Source organism: Capricornis sumatraensis, chromosome 21 (assembly GCF_032405125.1).
Source record: "Capricornis sumatraensis isolate serow.1 chromosome 21, serow.2, whole genome shotgun sequence".
Lineage (NCBI taxonomy): Eukaryota > Metazoa > Chordata > Mammalia > Artiodactyla > Bovidae > Capricornis > Capricornis sumatraensis.
Window position 1 is genome coordinate 35,965,748 of NC_091089.1, and position 23,324 is coordinate 35,989,071.

The 23,324-nt window shown below is 42.0% G+C and overlaps 1 protein-coding gene and 1 pseudogene across 1 annotated transcript in view; one reads left to right on the top strand and one right to left on the bottom strand.

Moving 5' to 3' along the window:
* The window catches only part of TMEM241 (transmembrane protein 241), a 113,650-nt gene that overhangs the window by 12,850 nt on the left and 77,476 nt on the right, over positions 1-23,324 (top strand). Inside the window, exon 4 of the mRNA XM_068993918.1 lies at positions 16,650-16,731. Coding sequence (XP_068850019.1) covers positions 16,650-16,731 — 82 coding nt within the window. The remainder of the gene's footprint in view (positions 1-16,649; positions 16,732-23,324) is intronic.
* LOC138097716 (dynein light chain 1, cytoplasmic-like) lies at positions 17,892-18,692 on the bottom strand (annotated as a pseudogene).

Consider the following 23,324-nt stretch of genomic DNA (forward strand, 5'->3'; position numbering starts at 1 on the left):
AGCACCACGCTTCTTCCATTGCAGAGAGCCATGACTGCTGTGTGGGTCAGCCTCTGGCCATGTCATGTAGTGACTCCACCAACTGACCCGATGGAATCGTTCTTCTCCCAGGATGTTTGCCCAGCACCCAGTTGTTATCATCGGGTGCTGGATGATACCCTGGGAGGCTCTATCTTGGGAAAGATAGCACTGGTTTTCAGTCACAAGCTTGTCATTCTACAGTGGCCTCTGCTGTTGTCAGACGTTTGCAGAACATTGCAGTGATTTTTCTAGCAGATGTTGGAAGGCCTGAGTGCAAGCTTTCTGTATTTACAAAATGTGATCCTGAATGAACATTGTGACCTGTTTCAGCTGACAACATCGTAGCACAGCGAGACTGTGTCCTTCTGTTAGATTCTAGAACCACTGCTGAGGACAGACTAAGTTGTAAATTCACTGGAGACTGTATTTTATTTAAAATTTATTTATTTATTTTGGCTGTACCTTGGGGCATCCAGAATCTGAGTTCCCTGACCAGGGGTTGAACCCATGCCCTCTGCGATGGACGTGCGCTTTCTTAACCACTGGACCATCAGGGAAGTCTCTCACTGGAGACTTTAGATGTCATCTCCTGGCTCCTGTGTTACCAGGCTGTATATTTAAATAAAAATATTTTGAGAGTAACCTTTAGCTTACTTGTCACTTTTTGTCCACAATATATGTGAGAAAAAAGTTTGACTCTCAAGCTTTTCAGTTAAGAGAAATTCTGCGTTAGGAAAACAACATCGTGTGTCATAATATCTTTGTGACCAGAGATTTCTAATAGATGAAGAAGCCCCCACGCCTTAATTTTGCACTGAGAGTCTTTGCTGGAGAACCTTAACAAATATCTTTGATAAAACCTGCAAATTAACTCAGCCCTGTCCATAAAGAAATGAACAATGAGACAGCCAGCTAGGGTTGAGATTGTGCTTCTTTTAAATTATTGATTATTTATTGGTTTTTCAGTGAGCTAGCCCATCTTTGTCAAAGCTACTGGTGGTCCAAATTTCCCAAATAGTGTTGTAATGTATTGACATTTCATTTTGAATGACTCGTAGTTTTCTAAAAAGTGATCTTTGCTCACAGAGGAAAGTTAGCACTCAAATTCGTGTGTTTTTGATATTCTTCCCTGTTGTTTTTGCTCCAGAGGAATACTTTACATATATGCATATGTTGGAATTTCTTTGGGGGAATAATAAAGCCAGTTTTCAAAACTTCCTCAGGAAATATGGTAAGAACCACCAACAGAATAAAATAGGGAATAAAATCTGATTGGTGTTGGTCTGGTGATGGGGGGAGTCCAGGAGGCCAGCGATAGTAAAAGGACAAGATATTTTTAAGTATCAGCTTTTGGGGGCTGCTTTTGGTCTTCATCACTGCACGTGGGCTTTCTCTAGCTGTGGCACAGGGCTTCTTCTCATTGTGGTGGCTTCTCTTGCTGCAGAGCCCAGGCTCTAGGGCCCTCAGGTTTCAGAAGTTGAGGCACGTGGGCTTAGTTGCCCCACAGCATGTGAAATCTTCCCGGACCAGGGATTGAACCCGTGTCTTCTGCACTGGCAGATGGATTCTTAATCACTGGACCACCAGGGAAGTCTTCCTGAAGTATCAGCTTTTTTTTTGAAGTATCCTTCACAAATACAATTTAAAGTTATTCAGAGTATACAGTGGGGCTTCTCAGGTGGCTCAGTAGGTTAAGAATTCACCTGCCAATACAAGAGACACAGGAGACATGGGTTCAATCCCTAGGTGGGCAATATCCCCTGGAGTAGGAGATGGCAACCTGGTTCAGTATTCTTGCCTGGAGAATCCCATGGACAGAGGAACCTGGTGGGCTGCAGTCCATGGGGTTGCAAAGAGTTGGACATGACTGAGCAACTTAGCATGCACATGCACAAAGTAAACAGTGTGGTGATGTAATTATACACACACACACACACACACACACACACACACACATTGTGAAAGATTCCCACCTTGCTGTTAATAAAGGCATCCGTCACCTCACTTATTTATTTGCTTTATGAGAACAGTTAAGTTTATTAGCAAATTTCATTATAGGGTACAATGTGAGCAATTGTAATCACTGTATGATATGTTAGATCCTCACAGAATACATTGTTCATTGTTCACCAATAATCAATACACATTATTCACCTTGTAGCTGAAAGTATGTGTCCTTTTATCAAACGGAGCTGTTCCCCCCACTCCCTAGCCACTGACAACTACTCTTCTACTCAGTTGCTATTAAGTTTGACTTTCTAAAAAAAGGTGACCCATATAAGTGATACCATGCAGTACTGGTCTTTCTCTGGATGGGATTTTCTGACCTTTGACACTGCAGGCCATGCCCACACCACTCAGTGCAAAGGAATCTGCTGAACTCATTTATGATCGACTCACCATGTGGCACTGTCACTCCCAGTCCACATGGCCCTTTCTGGTCTCTTAAATCCGTGGTATGAAATGTAAACATCCTTAGACTGTTATGTCTCGCACATTAACTTGGATTTCCAGTCCCCTGGACCCTGTGCATGAGCAAGGTGCTTGTTTTCTTTCTCCCATCTATTAGAGATGAGATATGTACCTCTTCTGTCTTGCCTCACTTCTTATTTGGGGACCTCTGTCCATAGTGCTCAGTCATGTCCAACTCTTTGCAACCCCATGGACTATAGCCCATCAGGCTTCTCTGTCCATGGAATTCTCCAGGCAAGAATACTGGAGCAGGTTGCCATCTCCTACTCCAGGAGATGTTCCCCACGAGGGATTGAACTGATGAGTGCGTTGCCATTTCCTACTCCAGGGGATCTTCCTGATCCAGGGATCAAACCTGGGTCTCCTGCATTGGCAGGCAGATTCTTTACCCCTGAGCCATCAAGGAAGCTCCCTAATATCTTGGTCAAGGGTTATTTTCAAGGTTGGAAACAGCTTTTGGGTCACTAGGTGTCAGTATAACACAAGAGTTTTCAAGAATTCAGCTCAAGGATCCTGCCAGGCTCCCATGAACAGATAAACTGAGTGTTTTCAGAGAGCAGATGTTCCTTCAATAATGCATGCTCTATTTGAAAAACAAGTGATTTAATTTAATTAGCCTTCATCTCAGTAACAACAGTTTTAAGATTCATGCCAACAGACTATTGTTAGCTTCTTGCAAAATGCTTTATTCATCAGGGTTCTTAGGGACAGTAGAGTGTGCAGAAGCAGAAAACAAAAAGTACACGATGCAAACAAGATGCAGCATTTGTGCTAATAAATCATGTAGGAAAAACTGGGTGTCACCACTCTTTTTAAAGCAGACCCCGTAGCAAATAGTCCTTCAACAGAGTACAGTCTGCAATCTCTCTCAAAAGGAGTTGCTATGAGATCCCTCCTACACACACACACACACACGCGTGCACTTCCTGGTTTAACAGCTCCCCAGAGACCCTCAAACCACAGAGACTTAAGATTCTGCCAGGACCTTCTCAGGATTTAATCCTGTCTTGCCTCCTTTGATAGAACAATGCAAGGGTAAACCAGCATAGGAGGCCCAGATGGTGCCACCTTATGAATTAAAGGTGGAGAGGAGGTACTCCTTTGTTCCTAGTAGGCTGTTGAGTGTCTTGGAATCACGCAGTGTTGACACTGCCAAGGAGCATCTCCATCAGCTCAGGCTGCTGGCACAAAAGACCGTGGGCTTAAACAACAGACATTAGACATTTATCTCTCACAGCTCTGGAAGCTGGAATGTCCGGGATCAAGGTGCCAGTGTGGCTGGGTTCTGGGGAAGGCATCTTCTGGGTTTATGGATGTTTGCTTTCTTGTTGGGTTGCCCTGGTGGCTCAGTGGTAAAGAATCTGCCGCCAGTGCAGGAGATGTGGGTTCAATCCCTGGGTTGGGATGATCCCCTGGAGGAGGAATGGCAACCCACTCCAGTATTCTTGCCTGGAGAATCCCATGGACAGAGGAATCTGGCAGGCTCCAGTCCATGGGGTCACAAAGAGTCAGACACAACTTAGCAACTGAGTGCACATGCATGCATGAACTCTTTCTTGCTGTTTCTTTACCTGGTGGTGGTGTGTGTAAGAAACAGAGAGAGACTGATGAAGCAGAGAGAATAGAGGAGGCATGCTCTCGTGTCTCTTCTTACAGGGCACTAATTCCATCATGAGGGCCACACCCTGATGATCTGATTACCTCCCAAGGGCCCTGCTTCCCTCCATCACACTAAGGATTAGAATTTCAACATATGAATTTTGGGAGGACATTAACATGCAGTTCATAGCAGAGAATAAATCAGTATAGGTCCTTGGAAGGCAATTATATAACCAGTTGCAAACTTTAATAGGTGTATCTTTGAACAGCAATCCTACTTCAGGAAATGTATTCTTAATATTGTGAACATCATGAATACGAGAGGAGAATATAGTCAAGGATAATCAATACTGTGTTAGAAGAGTAAAAACCTAGGCTGAACTTATATATTCAGCTGTAGCATGGGATATGCGTGTGTGCTCAGTCCCTCAGCTGTGTCTGACTCTTTGCAACCCTATGGACTGTAGCCCGCCAGCATAGAATATAATTATTAATGAGTTGGGGATGACCTTTTTGACGTGGGAAGGTGTTAAGCAAGTTATAAAACAACCTGTATAGTTGGATCCAATTTTTGTTGAAGTGTTTGTTTATGTGCATATGGCTACTGTTTGGAAAGAGATGAAACAAAATATTAACAGTGGTTGTCTTTGGATAGTAGTATTATAATTATAACATTTTCTTGATAATCTGTGTTTTCAAAATTTTCTAACATGGAAGGCACCATTTTTTAATAAGAAAAAGAGATTAAATTATCATAGGAAACAAAATAACTGCCTCTATTTCAAGTTTCTAAGTTCTTGTCTATTGAAGAAAAACATGTTTGTTTTTTAATGCAGTTTTTTGTTGTTACAGTTGTAGGTTACAACATGATTGTTGTAAATGTTTATTGAATTTGAAATTGTTACAGCTCCTCCATTGGGGCCATTTTAGAGAGGCAGATGACAGGATATAGGAATTTTTTGCTTTCATCCCTGTCCTTGGAAACTGAGTAGCTGTAAGCACCAACAATTTTGTTCAGAGGAAAGTCTCTGAAGGGCTTGAGAAAAACAGAGGAAGGAATTTGAATTAGGATCGTGACTTCAGTTTCCTGATGTATCTTGTTGCTTTGTACCTAACTAGCAAGAGCAGGGAAACCTTTTTTTTTTTTAAGTGACAAAAATAATTCATGGCGATTCATTCAGCAAATATTTGAGCATCTGTTGTATAAGCCAGATATTGTTTTAGATGTATGGGATAAACAAGGAACAGAACAAACACCCTTGCTATGTTCTAATGGAGGTAGACAGACAAGAAACAAATGAAATGTAAATGGATGACGTGATAGGTGGAGAGAAAAATGGAGCTGGATAAGTGGATAGTGTGTATGTGTGTGTGCGCCTGAGTGTGGGCCAGTGATGGGGTGATGGTTGTTATTTTGTATGGCATGGGTAAGAAGGATTCAGGGATAAGATGACTTTTGAGTAGAGATCTGAGTACATGTGAGTGTGAACCATGCAGGTATCTGGAGCGTGAGGGCTACAGGCTGAAGAATATTTGATGATCAACAGTCAGGTCAATGCAGTTTTATTCCACTTGTCAGTGGAAACATCATCATAGATATCTTTAAGTACTTCATCAACAGTAATAGTAAATAATAAAGTACATAGCCTCCAAAAAAATACCAAATTAGATTCCCTGATGGCTTAGATGGTAAAAAATCCGCCTGCAATGTAGGAGACCCGGTTTCAATCCCTGGGTTGGGAAGATCCCCTGGAGAAGGAAATGACAACCCATTCCAGTATTACTCCCTGGAGAATCCATCCCATGGACAGAGGAGCCTGGCAGGTTACAGTCCATGGGAGTGCAAAGAGTTGGACACGACTGAGCAACTAACACACACACACACATCCCACAACAGTATATGAAGGCGTTAATTTTATGACCCCCTATGTTACATATCATTTTTTAATTTAAATTTATTTATTTTAATTGGAGGCTAATTACTTTACAATATTGTATTGGTTTTGTCATACATTGACATGAATGTGCCATAGGTGTACATGTGTTCCCCATCCTGAACCCCCCTCCCACCTCCCTCCCCATTACATATCTTTTTTTAAAAACTACTAGTTTCTTGGGCGGAGAAGGCGATGGCACCCCACTCCAGTACTCTTGCCTGGAGAATTCCAGGGACAGAGGAGCATCCCAGGGACAGAGGAGCATCCCAGGGACAGAGGAGCCTGGTGGGCTGCCGTCTATGAGGTCACACAGAGTCGGACATGACTGAAGTGACTTAGCAGCAGCAGCAGCAGTTTCTTGGGCAAAACTTGGTATATCATTGGTTTTCAAAAGATTGGCTTAGGGTTTTAAATTATTTGTTTATTTATTTGTGGCTCTGCTGGGTCTTTGTGGCTGTGGTTGGGCTTTCTCTGGTTGCGAAGAGCAGAGGCTACTCCAGTTGCGGGGCATGGGCTTCTCATTGCAGTGCTTCTCCTGTTGCAGGGCACAGGCGGGCCTCACTAATTGCTGCACGTAGTCTCAGTAGTTGTGGGGGCACATGGACTTAGTTGCTCCCTAAGAACCAGGGATCAAACCCATGTCCCCTGCATTGGCAAGCAGATTCCTGTCCACTGTATCACCAGGAAAGTCCAGTATATCATTGTTTTATTTTAAAATTCTTGTAGTATAATGGATGTTGAATAATTTTTCATATGTTTATTGGCCATTGGTATTTCTTGTGTGTTTGTGGGTATGAGAGAGAGACACAAACAGAAGCAGGAGAGAGAAAATTACCTATTTTTGTCATTTGACTATTTTTCTTTTTCTTTTGGGGAGTTGGTTTTTCTGTCATCGATTTATAAACATGCATCCTACATCAAGCATATTAAACTCCAACTGGTTTTATGTGTTGCCTATATTTTTCCTGGTTTGTTAATCATCTTTTCATTTTCTTCATGATATTTTTGGCCATTTTATATAGGCAGATCTCTCAATCTTTCCTAGAGGCGTCTGTCCTTGGAGTTGTGTATGGAAAACCCGGAAGCAGAACATTTATTGAACATTGTTTTTTAACGTGCCATGCATTGCCCCGAGTGCTGCTTATTCATTCTCTTAGCTAATCATCTCAGTAGCCTTCTGAGCATTATTATCCCTATTTTATAAGTGAAAAAAGTGAGCTTTCACTGCAAACTAGCTTTAGAGTTGGGATATAGACCTGCTAAGTAGGAAGGTTTGCCTGACCATATTCTTCCTACTACATACAACCCCCTGCTCTGTATTTGTGCATCCTTCCTGCCCCCACCCCTAGATGACCTCTATGACCCCTGGATAGCCCCTGTCCTAGATGCCCTGACCTAGAAGACAGGACACAGCCCACCCAGAAATGTGAGTGAAATCTGTCTTTTAGAGCTGTTGGTTAAAGTTAGCTGACTGATGGAACAGTCCTTGGAAGTGAAGAGAGCTAATCATAATTTCCAAGATTTGGGCAACCATGTGACCATTATAAGATTATAGTCTCCAGTGCCCAGAACTAGATACGATTTCCATCACTTACTGCTATATCTTCTGAGAAAAGAATCCTCAGTTTTAGCTGAGCTAACTAGGATATCAAAATTATAGTTTCCTTTCTTCCTGAAGAAAGGAGTTTAAAGAACTGCTTCGAGAGATGACAAAAACGCTGAGAGGCACCACCCTTGCAGCTCACATCTTCATCTTGTCTCCACACTGCCTGGAAGATCATGGAAGCTTCACTTATCCTGAATTTTATCTGCCCCAATAGCTGGGGTCTGACTAGTTGAAAGGTCTGACCCCTCCATATTGTGAGACCCCACTCAATAGTTGTGAAAACTCTGGAAGCCAGAGATCCAAGTTAGAATTCCTGAAGCAGCCTGTATATATATTTTTCTGGTTGAAGTTCTTTCTTTTTTTTTTTTAAAGTATTTATTGAATTTCTTACAATATTGTTTCTGTGGTACGTTTTTTGGGTTTTTGCCCACAAGGCATGTAGGATCTTAGCTCCCCAACCAGGGGTCTAATTGGCACCCCCTGCATTGGATGGCAAAGTCTGAATCACCTGACCACCGGGGAAGTCCCCTTTCTTTTTTTTTTTTTTTTAACAACAAAAAGAAACATGTTTTATTGAGAGAAAAAAATTCTTCTCTAGTAGTAAGATATGGAGGAAAATTTAGTCAGACCTTATGCCATGCTCCATACTTAGAATACTTACAGAGACAGAATTTCCTTTTTTTTTTTGGCTTAAAAATAACACAAATTTATTATCTTACACTTCTGGAGTCCAAAAGTCTAAGATGGCTTCACTTTGGATGACAAGTCTTTGGCTGTTAATACTTTGCTACAATTGAGAGATTTTCCCTCATTTTTTGTGTTTCAAAACTTTGCAGTACAACCTTAACTTTCCAGAGGTCCCAGTTGCTTTTCAGAATCTGCTAACAATTTTTATGCAGAAAAAAAATGTTTATTTGTACATATCTTCCAATTTTGCCTAAACTTTCTTTTTTTTTAAAAAAAATACACGTTTTAAAAATGTTGGTGGTATTTCCTTTTTTCTTTTTTAAATTTTTTCCATTTCATTTATTTTTTTTATTTTTTTTAAATATAAATTTATTTATTTCAAGTAGAGGCTAATTACTTTACAATATTGTATTGGTTTTGCCATACATCAACATGAATCTGCCACCGGTATACATGTGTTCCCTATCCTGAACCCCCCTCCCACATCCCTCCCCATACCATCCCTCTGGGTCATCCCAGTGCACCAGCCCCGAGCATCCTGTATCATGAATCAAACCTGGACTGGTGATTTATTTCACGTATGATATTATACATGTTTCAATGCCATTCTCCCAAATCATCCCACCCTCCCCCTATCCTACAGAGTCCAAAAGACTGTTCTATACATCTGTGTCTCTTTTGCTGTCTCGCATATAAGGGTTATCGTTACCATCTTTCTAAATTCCATGTATATGCGTTAGTATACTGTATTGGTGTTTTTCTTTCTGGCTTACTTCACTATGTATAATAGGCTCCAGTTTTACCCACCTTATTTAGAACTGATTCAAATGTATTCTTTTTAATGACTGAGTAATACTCCATTGTGTATATGTACCACAGCTTTCTTATCCATTCATCTGCTGATGGACATCTAGGTTGCTTCCATGTCCTGGCTATTATAAAACAGTGCTGCGATGAACATTGGGGTATACGTGTCTCTTTCATTTCTGGTTTCCTCAGTGTGTATGCCCAGCAGTGGGATTGCTGGGTCGTATGGCAGTTCAATTCCCAGTTTTTTAAGGAATCTCCACACTGTTCTCCATAGTGGCTGTACTAGTTTGAATTCCCACCAACAATGTAAGAGAGTTCCCTTTGCTCCACACCCTCTCTAACATTTATTGCTTGCAGACTTGTGGATAGTAGCCATTCTGACTGGCGTGAAAGGGTACTTCACTGTGGTTTTGATTTGCATTTCTCTGATAATGAGTGATGTTGAGCATCTTTTCATGTGTTTGTTAGCCATCTGTATGTCTTCTTTGGAGATATGTCTGTTTAGTTCTTTGGCCCCTTTTTTGACTCGGTCATTTATTTTTCTGGAATTGAACTGCAGGAGTTGCTTATATATTTTTGATTATTTGTCAGTTGCTTCGTTTGCTATTATTTTCTCCCATTCTGAAGGCTGTCTTTTCACCTTGCTTATAGTTTCCTTTGTTGTGCAGAAGCTTTTAATTTTAATTAGGTCCCATTTGTTTATTTTTGCTTTTATTTCCAATATTCTGGGAGGTGGGTCATAGAGGATCCTGCTGTGAGGTATGTCGGAGAGTGTTTTGCATATGTTCTCCTCTAGGAGTTTTATAGTTTCTGGTCTTACATTTAGATCTTTAATCCATTTTGAGTTTATTTTGTGTATGGTGTTAGAAAGTGTTCTAGTTTCATTCTTTTACAAGTGGTTGACCAGTTTTCCCAGCACCACTTGTTAAAGAGATTGTCTTTAATCCATTGTATATTCTTGCCTCCTTTGTCAAAGATAAGGTGTCCATAGGTGTGTGGATTCATCTCTGGGCTTTCTATTTTGTGCCATTGATCTATATTTCTGACTTTGTGCCAGTACCATACTGTTTTGATGACTGTGGCTTTGTAGTAGAGCCTGAAGTCAGGCAGGTTGATTCCTCCAGTTCCATTCTTCTTTCTCAAGATTGCTTTGGCTATTCAAGGTTTTTTGTATTTCCATACAAATTGTGAAATTATTTGTTCTAGCTCTGTGAAAAATACTGTTGATAGCTTGATAGGGATTGCATTGAATCTATAGATTGCTTTGGGTAGTATACTCATTTTCACCATATTGATTCTTCTGATCCATGAACATGGTATATTTCTCCATCTATTAGTGTCCTGTTTGATTTCTTTCACGAGTGTTTTATAGTTTTCTATATATAGGTCTTTTGTTTCTTTAGGCAGATATATTTCTAAGTATTTTATTCTTTTCATTGCAATGGTGAATGGAATTGTTTTCTTAGTTTCTCTTTCTGTTTTCTCATTATTAGTGTATAGGAATGCAAGGGATTTCTGTGTATTGATTTTATATCCTGCAACTTTACTATATTCATTGATTAGCTCTAGTAATTTTCTGGTGGAGTCTTTAGGGTTTTCTATGTAGAGGATCATGTCATCTGCAAAGAGTGAGAGTTTTACTTCTTCTTTTCCAATTTGGATTCCTTTTATTTCTTTTTCTGCTCTGATTGCTGTGGCCAAAACTTCCAAAACTATGTTGAATAGTAGTGGTGAAAGTGGGCACCCTTGTCTTGTTCCTGACTTGAGGGGAAATGCTTTCAATTTTTCACCATTGAGGATAATGTTTGCTGTGGGTTTGTCATATATAGCTTTTATTATGTTGAGGTATGTTCCTTCTATTCCTGCTTCCTGGAGAGTTTTTATCATAAATGGATGTTGAATTTTGTCAAAGGCTTTCTCTGCATCTATTGAGATAATCATATGGCTTTTATTTTTCAATTTGTTAATGTTGTGTATTAGGTTGATTGATTTGCGAATATTGAAGAATCCTTGCACCCTGGGATAAAGCCCACTTGGTCATGATGTATGATCTTTTGAATGTGTTGTTGGATTCTGATCGCTAGAATTTTGTTAAGGCTTTTTGCATCTATGTTCATCAGTGATATTGGCCTGTAGTTTTCTTTTTTTGTGGCATCTTTGTCAGGTTTTGGTATTAGGGTGATGGTGGCCTCATAGACTGAGTTTGGAAGTTTCCTTTCCTCTGCAGTTTTCTGGAAGAGTGTGAGTAGGATAGGTGTTGCTGCTGCTACTGCTGCTAAGTCGCTTCAGTCGTGTCCAACTCTGTGTGACCCCATAGATGGCAGCCCACCAGGCTCTCCCATCCCTGGGATTCTACAGGCAAGAACACTGGAGTGGATTGCCATTTCCTTCTCCAGTGCGTGAAAGTGAAGTCGCTCAGTCGTGTCTGACTCTTCGCAACCCCATGGACTGCAGCCTACCAGGCTCCTCCGTCCATGGGATTTTCCAGGCAGGAGTACTGGAGTGGGGTGCCATTGCCTTCTCCGAGGATAGGTGTTAGCTCTTCTCTAAATTTTTGGTAGAATTCAGCTGTGAAGCCGTCTGGACTTGGGCTTTTATTTGCTGGGAGATTTCTGATTACAGTTTCAATTTCCATGCTTGTGATGAGTCTGTTAAGATTTTCTATTTTTTCCTGGTTCAGTTTTGGAAAGTTGTGCTTATCTAAGAATTTGTCCATGTCTTCCACGTTGTCAATTTTATTGGCATATAATTGCTGATAGTAGTCTCTTATGATCCTTTGTATTTCTGTGTTGTCTGTTGTGATCTCCCCATTTTCATTTCTAATTTTATTGATTTGATTTTTCTCCCTTTGTTTCTTGATGAGTCTGGCTAATGGTTTGTGAATTTTATTTATCCTTTCAAAGAACCAGCTTTTGGCTTTGTTGAATTTTGCAATGGTCTCTTTTGTTTCTTTTGCATTTATTTCTGCCCTATTTTTAAAATTTCTTTCCTTCTGTTAACCCCGGGGTTCTTCATTTCTTCCTTTTCTAGTTGCTTTAGGTGTAGAGTTAGGTTATTTATTTGACTTTTTTCTTGTTTCTTGAGATATGCCTGTATTGCTTTGAACCTTCCCCTTAGCACTGCTTTTACAGTGTCCCACAGGTTTTGGGTTGTTGTGTTTTCATTTTCATAAGTTTCTACTCATGTTTTGATTTCTTTTTTTATTTCTTCTGTGATTTGTTGGTTTTTCAGCAGCCTGTTGTTCAGCCTTCATATGTTGGAATTTTTAATAATTTTTCTCCTGTAATTGAGATCTAATCTTATTCCATTGTGGTCAGAAAAGGTGCTTGGAATGATTTCAATTTTTTTGAATTTACCAAGGCTAGATTTATGGCCCAGGATATGATCTATCTGGGAGAAGGTTCCATGTGCGCTTCAGAAATTCATTGTTTTGGGGTGAAATGTCCTATAGATATCAATTAGATCTAACTGGTCTATTGTGTCATTTAAGGTTTGTGTTTCCTTGTTAATTTTCTGTTTAGTTGATCTATCCATAGGTGTGAGTGGGGTATTAAAGTCTCCCACTATTATTGTGTTATTGTTCATTTCCCCTTTCATACTTGTTAGCATTTGTCTTACATATTGCGGTGCTCCTATGTTGGGTGTGTATATATTTATAATTGTTATATCTTCTTCTGGGATTGATCCTTTGATCATTGTGTAGTGTCCTTCTTTGTCTCTTTTCACAGCCTTTGTTTTAAAGTCTATTTTATCTGATATGAGTATTGCTACTCCTGCTTTCTTTTGATCTCTATTTGCATGGAATATCTTTTTCCAGCCCTTCACTTTCAGTCTTTATGTGTCCCTTGTTTTGAGGTGGGTCCCTTGTAGACAACATATATAGGGGTCTTGTTTTTGTATCCATTCAGCCAGTCTTCGTCTTTTGGTTGGGGCATTCAACCCATTTATGTTTAAGGTAATTATTGATAAGTATGATACCAAGGAGATCCAACCAGTCCATTCTGAAGGAGATCAACCCTGGGATTTCTTTGGAAGGAATGATGCTAAAGCCGAAACTCCAGTACTTTGGCCACCTCATGTGAAGAGCTGACTCATTGAAAAAGACTTTGATGTTGGGAGGGACTGGGGGCAGGAGGAGAAGGGAACGACAGAGGATAAGATGGCTGGATGGCATCACTGACTCGATGGACGTGAATCTGAGTGAACTCCAGGAGTTGGTGATGGACAGGGAGGCCTGGTGTGCTGTGATTCATGGGGTCGCGAAGAGTCGGACACAGCTGAGCGACTGAACTGAACTGAACTAAACTGATGATACCATTGCCAAATTTTACTTTATTGTTTCGGGTTCGAGTTTATATACCCTTTTTGTTTCCTGTCTAGAGAAGATCCTTTAGCATTTGTTGGAGAGCTGGTTTGGTGGTGCTGAATTCTCTCAGCTTTTGCTTGTCTGTAAAACTTTTGATTTCTCCTTCATATTTGAATGAGATCCTTGCTGAGTACAGTAATCTGGGCTGTAGGTTATTTTCTTTCATCACTTTCAGTATGTCCTGCCGTTCCCTCCTTGCCTGAAGAATTTCTATTGAAAGATCAGCTGTTATCCTTATGGGAATCCCCTGGTGTGTTATTTGTTGTTTTTCCCTTGCTGCTTTTAATATTTGTTCTTTGTATTTGATCTTTGTTAATTTGATTAATATGTGTCTTGGGGTGTTTCACCTTGGGTTTATCCTATTTGGGACTCTCTGGATTTCTTGGACTTGGGTGATTATTTCCTTCCCCATTTTAGGGAAGTTTTCAACTATTATCTCCTCAAGTATTTTCTCATGATCTTTCTTTTTGTCTTCTTCTTCTGGGACTCCTATGATTTGAATGTTGGGTTGTTTAACATTGTCCCAGAGGTCTCTGAGATTGTCCTCTTTTCTTTTAATTCGTTTTTCTTTTTTCCTCTCTGATTCATTTATTTCTACCATTCTATCTTCTACCTCATTAATCCTATCTTCTGCCTCTGTTATTCTACTATTTGTTCCCTCTAGAGTGTTTTTTATATCATTTATTGCATTATTCATTATATATTGACTCTTTTTTATTTCTTCTAGGTTCTTGTTAAACCTTTCTTGTATCTTCTCAATCCTTGTCTCCAGGCTATTTATCTGTGATTCCATTTTGTTTTCAAGATTTTGGATCATTTTCACTATCATTATTCGGAATTCTCTATCAGGTAGATTCCCTATCTCCTTCTCTTTTGTTTGGTTTGGTGGGCATTTATCCTGTTCCTTTACCTGCTGGGTATTCCTCTGTCTCTTCATCTTGTTTATACTGCCATGTTTGGGGTGGCCTTTCTGTATTCTGGCAGTTTGTGGAGTTCTCTTTATTATGGAGTTTCCTTGCTGTGAGTGGGGTTGTATCAGTGGCTTGTCAAGGTTTCCTGGTTAGGGAAGCTTGTGTCGGTGTTCTGGTGGGTGGAGCTGGATTTCTTCTCTCTGGAGTGCAATGAGGTGTCCATTAATAAGTTATGAAATGTCAATGGGTTTGGAGTGACTTTGGGCAGCCTGTATATTGAAGCTCAGGGCTATGTTCCTGTGTTGCTGGAGAATTTGTGTGGTATGTCTTGCTCTGGAACTTGTTGGTCCTTGGGTGGTGCTTGATTTCAGTGTATGTATGGAGGTGTTTGATGAGCTCCTGTCGATTAATGTTCCCTGGAGTCAGGAGTTCTCTGTTGTTCTCAGGATTTGGACTTAAGCCTCCTGCTTCTGGTTTTCAGTCTTATTTTTACAATAGCCTCAAGACTTCTCCGTCTATACAGCACTATTGATAAAACATCTCTTTCGAAGACAATGGGTTGCTTTTCTGGGTGCCTGATGTCCTCTGCCGGCATTCAGTTGTTTTGTGGAATTTTCTCAGCATTCAAATGTTCTTTTGATGAATTTGTAGGGGAGAAAGTGGTCTCCTCGTCTTATTCCTCTGCCATCTTAGGACTGCCTCCCTAAAAATGTTGGTGGTATTTTCAAGCTGAGCAGTCAATACTGCTTTGTTTTTGTTTATTTATTTATTTTGGCCACACCACACAGCATGTAGGATCATAATTCCTAAACCAGGGTTTAAACCCACGTCCCCTGCACTGGAAAGCAGACTCCCAACTGATGGACCGCCAGGGAAGTCCCTATTTTGCAGATTAAAAAAAATGATAACATTATAGAAAATATTTAGCACAGGGCCTGGTTTGTAGGAAGACTCAAACAATGTCAGCGGTGATGCTGGTAATATTAACTCTGCTGTGAGCACCTTGTCAGTTGCTATGAGTTTTGGCTGAATGAATGTGTATAGAAGGTAGGGTTTGAAGGCCTTATTTGAGACTAAAAGCATTTTCATGCTGCATTCTCTGGGAGGTTGTGCAAAAAGCAGGTCTGATGATAGATAAAGTCCCTGCTCATGTTAATCGAATTAACAAAGAACATTTCTTGAACAGGCACCATCTGAGGAGAGCAGTTCATTGAGTTACTTGGGATTATTATGTTATATCCTTCAGGAATACTTTCATTAATTCATATTTATTATTAGAATGACTCTGGGAACTTGCATTAGTGAACCGAATGCATTTGTAACTAATGGGGAAAGCAAGTTGCACCCTCAGTGATGTGTACTCTATGTAAAGCCTGGGATTTTGCTTTTCTTGAGTAGAGCAAGATCCTCAGCTGAGTTGAAAAAGCAGTTCTTGGTGTGGCCACAGTGTAATTGAAGAAATGTGCCCTTGAGAAGTCCTTAGAGATTTCTTGAACTGGCATCCCAGGTTAACTGTTGAGGCTCAGCACATGGCCAACCAGCCCAAGTTCAAGCACTCGTTTCAATTCCATCCTTTAATACTGTGGCTCCTTTCGTGGTTCGATGGAGCTGTTTGGTACCTTGGTAGGTGTGTGTGTGCTTAGTAGCTTAGTCGTGTCTGACTCTTTGTGACCCCATAGACTGTAGCCTGCCAGGCTTCTCTGTCCATGGGATTTTTCAGTCAAGAATACTGGAGTGGATTGCCATTTTCTTCCTCCAGGGGATCTTCCCAACCCAGGGATTGAACTTGCATCTCTTATGTCTCCCACATCGCAGGCACATTCTTTACCTACTGAGCCATCAGGGAAGCCCTTTGCTAGGTAAATAGCTTTTTAAAAAAATTGAAAGGAATTTGGTATGGGTTCAAAGCATCTGACTACTTAAATTTCAAAGAACAATGTTCCCTGGTCCTTAAAAAAAAAACAGGTCTGTTCTGTCTCCCAGCCTGCAGGAAGCCTTTTTCTATCTCCAGCTTGTCTGTGGCTGATTGTGGGGCCACATCATTGGCTGAGTGATGGGCTGTAGGCAGAATGCTTTGGTCAGCCACCATCCAGCTTGATGATACACACTGTGTCAGGCTTCACCAGTCACCTGGGGATGCTTAGACAGCCACGGGTGCTGTATTTGGTGTATGGGAGGGTCATATCTTCCAGGGAGGTCTTTTGGACAGAAATATGATGGCCTCTTTCCCTCTTTTCCAGATCTGATGTTTTGACGTGGCTTCCTGCTTCGGTGCTATTTGTGGGTATCATCTATGCTGGTTCCAGAGCGCTGTCCAGACTGGTAAGTGTGAGAGGCTTTGAGGGGGACAGTCCTTTTCTCGTCTTCCTCTTTGCCTTTTAACTGGTTGCACCTTGGATCAATAGTGGATAGAGAATCAGCCTTAATGATGGTACAGCTAGATTGGAGAACTAGTCTTGGGGCTGAGGCCAGTGTGGAGCCTTTTACCCCCTCTTCCTGACTTGAAGGGAACCACATAACAGGGAAGGGACTTCCCTATAGCTCAGATGGTAAAGAATCTGACTGCAATGCAGGAGACCTGGGTTCGATCCCAGAGTCAGGAAGATCCCCTGGAGAAGGAAATGGCAACCCACTCCAGTATTCCTGCCTGGGAAATCCCATGGACAGAGGAGCCTGGCGGGCTACAGTCCATGGGGTCACAGTCAGACACTACTGAGGGACTAACACACATATACACATGTAACAGGGAAGACAGACTTGTGTTACAAAATAGAGAGACTCAGATGGAGACTCAGAAAGCCAGAGTAGGGCTATTTGTGGAGCCTCCTCTGTGTGGATGCAGGCTGTCCTTGGGAGCAGGGAGGGCGGGCTCAGTCTGCTCCTTACTTCCAGGAACCATGACCCCCACCCATCAGTAATGCCGCCTGAGCGTACTGGGCTTACTCGTGGGTGCACATGCCTGGCATGAAATTGATGCCCACGACACTTGGACCCTAGTGTTCATTCTGTCCTCCCACCCAGCCCCCAGAATTGAGCTCCTCAAAGGAGGCTACTGTGAGGAACAGATTCCTTCCAGTTACATTATATAGTATGTGGAACTCCAGAAATTTATTTTGCCACCAAAAGAGAGCCCACAAATATCACTATGGACCAGACAGTCAAAATGTGGCTTAAAAATCAGGAACAATATTAAGGCCTCTTCCCTTTTTAATCCCCTAATTGCTGTTTTTATCTATCAGAAAATGATTATATTCTGATGTTGGAAAAATGCAAACTTTTCACACAATTTAGTTTTCTGTTTTAAATGCATACTTCTCCAACAGATTTATTTCTATAAAGGAATGGGTTTTGAGGAGAAGAAACATGGGGCAGAGAGGTATGGAATAGAAAATAAATGCAGATGTAAGCTATTTTGCTAATTGCAGTATAACCACAACAAACTAGTACAGAGAATGTGCTGGGCAAAACAACACAATAAAGATTCAGAGATCGAGGTGTTCCCTTAAGCAAGACTGAAGGTTTAGTCTCTGGTATTTGGAATTTAAGCTGCAGTCCTTGTTTTTGGATGGATCACTGGGTATGTGACCCAGTTCATGCTTTAAACCAGATCTGAACCAGAAAATGGCCCCTTGGCCCAGGTAGAAGTCAATTAAGTGTTTGGTTTCATGTGTCACGTAACCGGCAAAGTTCCTCCCCGTGATGCTCTACTGGGTGGGGTTGTACTTCTTGTCAGACTCCTTGATCTGGGCAGCAATGTCCTTCCCTGTATTACATTTCTCCAATGCCTGAGTAGCACACTCCGCTAAGTCCTATTGCATCTCCTCTGGCATATCAGCATTTAAAAAATGATTATTAAAAAAAAACTTATTTATTTGGCTGTGCAAGGTCTTAGTTTGAGCATGTGGGATCTTTAGTTGCAGTATGTGAACTCTTAGGGCTTCCCTGGTGGTTCATTCAGTACAGAATTTGCCTGCAATACAGGAGACTCAGGTTCAGTCCCTGGGTCAGGAAGATCCCATGGAGAAGAAAAAGGCAACCCGCTCCAGTATTGTTGCTTGGAGAATCCCATGGACAGAGGAGCCCATTGGGCTACACTCCATGGGGTTGCAAGAGCCAGACACCACTTAGCAACTAAATCACCATCATGCGACTCTTAGGTTTGGCATGTGGAATCTAGCTCCCTGATCCTGGGCCCCTGCATTGGGAGCATGGAGTCTTAGCCACTGGACCACCAGGGAAGTCCGCATATTGGGATTTTTGATCATGGCCTTTCGGTCACACATGGTTACCAAGGAACGGTGTGTATGCTTAGTCGCTCAGTTGTGTCCAACTCTTTTCGACCCTATGGATGAAGCCCACAAGGCTTCTCTGTCCATGGGGATTCTCCAGGCAAGAATACTGGAGTGGGTTGCAATGCCCTCCTCCAAGGGATCTTCCCAACCCAGGGATCAAACCTTGGGCTTCCCTGGTGGTTCAGCTGGTAAAGAATCTGTCTGCAATGCAGGATACCTGGGTTTGATCCCTGGGTTGGGAAGATCCCCTGGAGAAGGGAATAGCTACCTACTCCAGTATTCTGGCCTGGAGAATTCCATGGACTGTATAGTCCATGGGGTCGCAAAGAGTTGGACATGACTAAGCGACTTTCACTTTCTTTACCATCTAAACCACCAGCCACCAGGGAAGCCCAAGAATACTGGAGTGGATAGCTTATCCCTTCTCCAGGGCATCTTCCGAACTCAGGAATTGAACCAGAATCTCCTGCATTGCAGGCAGATTCTTTACCAGCTAAGCTACCAGGGAAACCTTCCAAGGATCAGAGGGTTGGCCAACTGCGATGGTCTCCTGGGGGAGAGGCTGAAGAGGTTCAGACTTGTTGGAAGCGGTCATCGCTACCTAAGCCATGATGCTTCTCCAAATAATTTAGGGGTTTTTTTTGGCCATGCTGCGTGGCATGTGGGATCTTAGTCCTCCCCCAGGAGTTGAATCTGTGCCCTCCTGTATTGGAAGCATGGAGTCTTAACCACTAGACCACCAGGGAAGTTCCAAAACCATATTGTTTTTTAATGTAAAGTTTATTGTGCTGGCTCCTTAGAAGTCAGATATGACAACGTGTTATGGTAGCTGTTCTCAAAAACAAACAAAATCTGCCTCTCTGGATAATGATAGTGTTGTTAGGACAACTCCAAAGTTGCAAAATAGTGGTTGAGAATTAGTACTGGTAATTTCTAAATGAAATCATCATTTTTCTTTCGTGATTCATAAGCTTGAGTAAATGGGATGTTGTGTGTGATGCTGGAGAAAACAGCCCGACTGACCTAATAAGTGAGCCACCACACCACGATGGTGGGTGCTGATCCTAGAATAGGGGCCAGGTTGGCTCACCGCTGCCCCCTGATGGGGTCGAGCTCCTCGGGTCTGTGGCCTCACTTTATGCCCTCTGGCCTGTAGGGGGAGCTGCTTCTCTAACGACAGAGTATAGGAGTTGATTGGGGGGGAAAAAGTACAAAAGCTTTTAAAATTTTTCATAGGCTCTGGATAGTTATGGATGCCAGAATTTTGAAGTTTGAATAAGTAAGGTGTCGTGTTAATAATGATAACGATTTTTTTATTGTACAGTGCTTTTTCATATGTTTCTGGAGTGATTTCCTTTATATCTTTCTGTGTAGTTCTTCTAGTCACCTGACAGGCAAGGCAGATGTTAATCACCAGACAGAGGAAGGAACTTAGGCGTGGGAAGTTACCAAGACTTTCTCCACCTAATGGGAAGCTCTTCTGAGTCCCCACCTTTCACCTCTTCTGATTTGTCTTTTTAGAGTCAGTGTATGTGGATTTTCAAATGAACCCAGGGTATAATAGTCTTGCATAGACTTGAGACTCTTATGATTACAAGTGTTAGAAAGCTCACCAACTAGTCTAAGCAAAGGGGAAATCTCCTGGTTTACATTAATGAAAAGTCATCGGGTAGAAACTGCTTTAGGCATGGCTTGATTGAGAGATTTGAACTGTGGTGTTGGAGAAGACTCTTGAGAGTCTCTTGGACTGCAAGGAGATCCAACCAGTCCATCCTAAAGGAGATAAGTCCTGGGTGTTCATTGGAAGGACTGATGTTGAAGCTGAAATTCCAATACTTTGGCCACTTGATGTGAAGAGCTGACTCATTTGAAAAGACCCTGATGCTGGGAAAGATTGAGAGCAGGAGAAGGGGACGACAGAGGATGAGATGGTTGGATGGCATCACCAACTCAATGGACATGGGTTTGGGTGGACTCCGGGAGTTGGTGATGAACAGGGAGGCCTGGTGTGCTGCAGTTCATGGGGTCACAAAGAGTCAGACATGACTGAGCGACTGAAGTGAACTGAACTGAACTGATTGAGAGATTCCAATGACCTACTTAGAATCCAGATGCTGTCTGTCTGTCAGTTCTGCTCTGTCTTTGCTTCATCTCACAGTTCAGCTTTCCCCTCATGAGTCTTGTTGATTCCAGGCTCACATCCTCACAACTTCAAGTCTAATGGAACAAGACTGTCTTCCTTGCAGCTTCTGCATAATTTCCAGGATTCACTCTGATTGCATCAATTAGGGCCACTGCCCATCCCAGGTCTAAAAACTAAAAACTAACCAGGATGGAGTTAGGCTGATTGGCCGGGCCTGGATCATGTCTTCCCTAAACCATTCACTGTGACTGGAAAGACCGAGAGCACTATTTGTCCAGCCCTGGTCACCCAGGATCCCCATCCACACCCATAGACTGATAAAGAATGAGACACATCCTCAATACTGGGGTTTTCATCAAAGAAAGAGATCAAGAGATGAGGTAGCCAATAAACCCTCCAAAGTCCATAGTAAATGTCAGTCCTGTACGTCTCAGGCACGTGGACAGCTCTCTAACGTGGAACAGTGCCTCTTGAAGTATAGTCCACAGGTGGTAACAGCCTGTGAACTCTTGTTCAGTTCAGTTCAGTTCAGTTCAGTTCAGTCGCTCAGTCGTGTCTGACTCTTTGCGACCCCATGGACCACAGCACAACAGGCCTCCCTGTCCGTCACCAACTCCTGGAGTCTACCCAAACTCATGTCCGTTGAGTCGGTGATGCCATCCAACCATCTCATCCTCTGTCGTCCCCTTCTCCTCCCACCTTCATTCTTTCCCAGCATCAGGGTCTTTTCCAATGAGTCAGTTCTTCGCATCAGGTGTCCAAAGTATTGGAGTTTCAACTTCAACATCAGTCCTTGCAGTTAACACCCAGGACTGATCTCCCCTAGGATGGACTGGCTGGATTTCCTTGCAGTCCAAGAGACTCTCAAGAGTCTTCTCCAATACCACAGTTCAAAATCATCAATTCTTCGGCGCTTAGCTTTCTTTATGTCCAACTCTCACATCCATACATGACTACTGGAAAAACTATACCCTTGACTAGATGGACCTTTGTTGGCAAAGTAGTGTCTCTGCTTTTGAATATGCTATCTAGGTTGGTCATAACTTTTCTTCCAAGAAGTAAGCATCTTTTATTTTTATGGCTGCAATCACCATCTGCAGTGATTTTGGAGCCCCCCAAAAATAAAGTCTGCCACTGTTTCCACATCTATTTGCTATGAAGTGATGGGATCAGACACCATGATCTTAGTTTTCAGAATGTTGAGCTTTAAGCCAACTTTTTCACTCTCCTCTTTCACTTTCATCAAGAGCTCTTGTTACCTGGCCCTAAGGAGACTGTGCCAGAGTAAACATCAAGCTTGGCACTAAACATGTTGTTTAGTTGAGCTGACTTTTTTTTTTTTGTCATAGCCATACTTTTTGAAGAAGGAAGTAGGGCACTGACTTACAGTTCTGTGTGTGAGCTTCTTATAGTCGTCTTCTTTTTTTAAAATTAATTTATTTATTTGGCTGCTCTGGGTCTCAGTTGCAAAGTGAGAGATCTTTGATCTTAGTTTCAGCATGCGGGATCTAGTTCCCTGATCCCGGCCCCCTGCATTGGGAGAGCGGAGTCTTTAGCTACTAGACCACCAGGGAATTCCCTGGAGCTCCTTTTCTTCTGAGGGGACTGCATTTGAATGGCCCTGACCTAGAACACAGATTTTTTTCATGGGCAGAAGGAAGCTGCTGTATTTCAAACTCCCAAGTAAAGAGAAACAACCCCAAACCAAATACACCTGGTTAGAGGAGGAGGAAGATAGAAAGGAGACAGTAATTTTTTTCTTTTTTTAGTGAAATAACACAACCCAGCATCTTTTCTTTGTTTTCTGAGTTTTTTGTTTTTACATAGTTGCTTAAAAATCTACAACAGAGTGGATAAAACACGCGGTACTTGTACAGCTTGTGTTAGATGGAAAACAGGCGTCAACATGCTGGTGCCAAGCTGTCAGTTTCATGGATCCACGAGGAACTGGGGCAGAAAGCACTCAGTTAAAATCCGTGGGCGTGTTGTTATGCAAAACACTTACGGAGTTGCTTTGCTCCATAAAGGCCTCCTTTATCCAACAAAACTTTGAAGCCTTTCTTCTGATATATGGCTCCTGAGAGGAAGCTGACTTAACTCTGCAAAGGCAAGGTGGGGGCATTCTTTATTGATTTTTCCACCTCAAACTCACAACCAAATGATAGAATTAAGGCAAGGAGATTATTTTTGTGGCTCTCCATTCAGCAAATATTTATTGGGGAGTCTACTACTGGGGGCTTAATGAGGAATAAGACCTGGTTCCTGAACATGAGGGAACTCCCAGGCGGTGCTAGTGGTAAAGAATCTGCCTGCCAATGCAGAAGATGCAAGAGATGCGGGTTAGATCCCTGGGTTGGGAAGATCTCCTGGAGGAGGAAATGGCAACCCACTCCAGTATTCTTGCCTGGAGAATCCCATGGACAGATCCTGGCAGGCTATAGTCCAAGGAGTTGCAAAGAGGCTGAGCACACACACTTAGC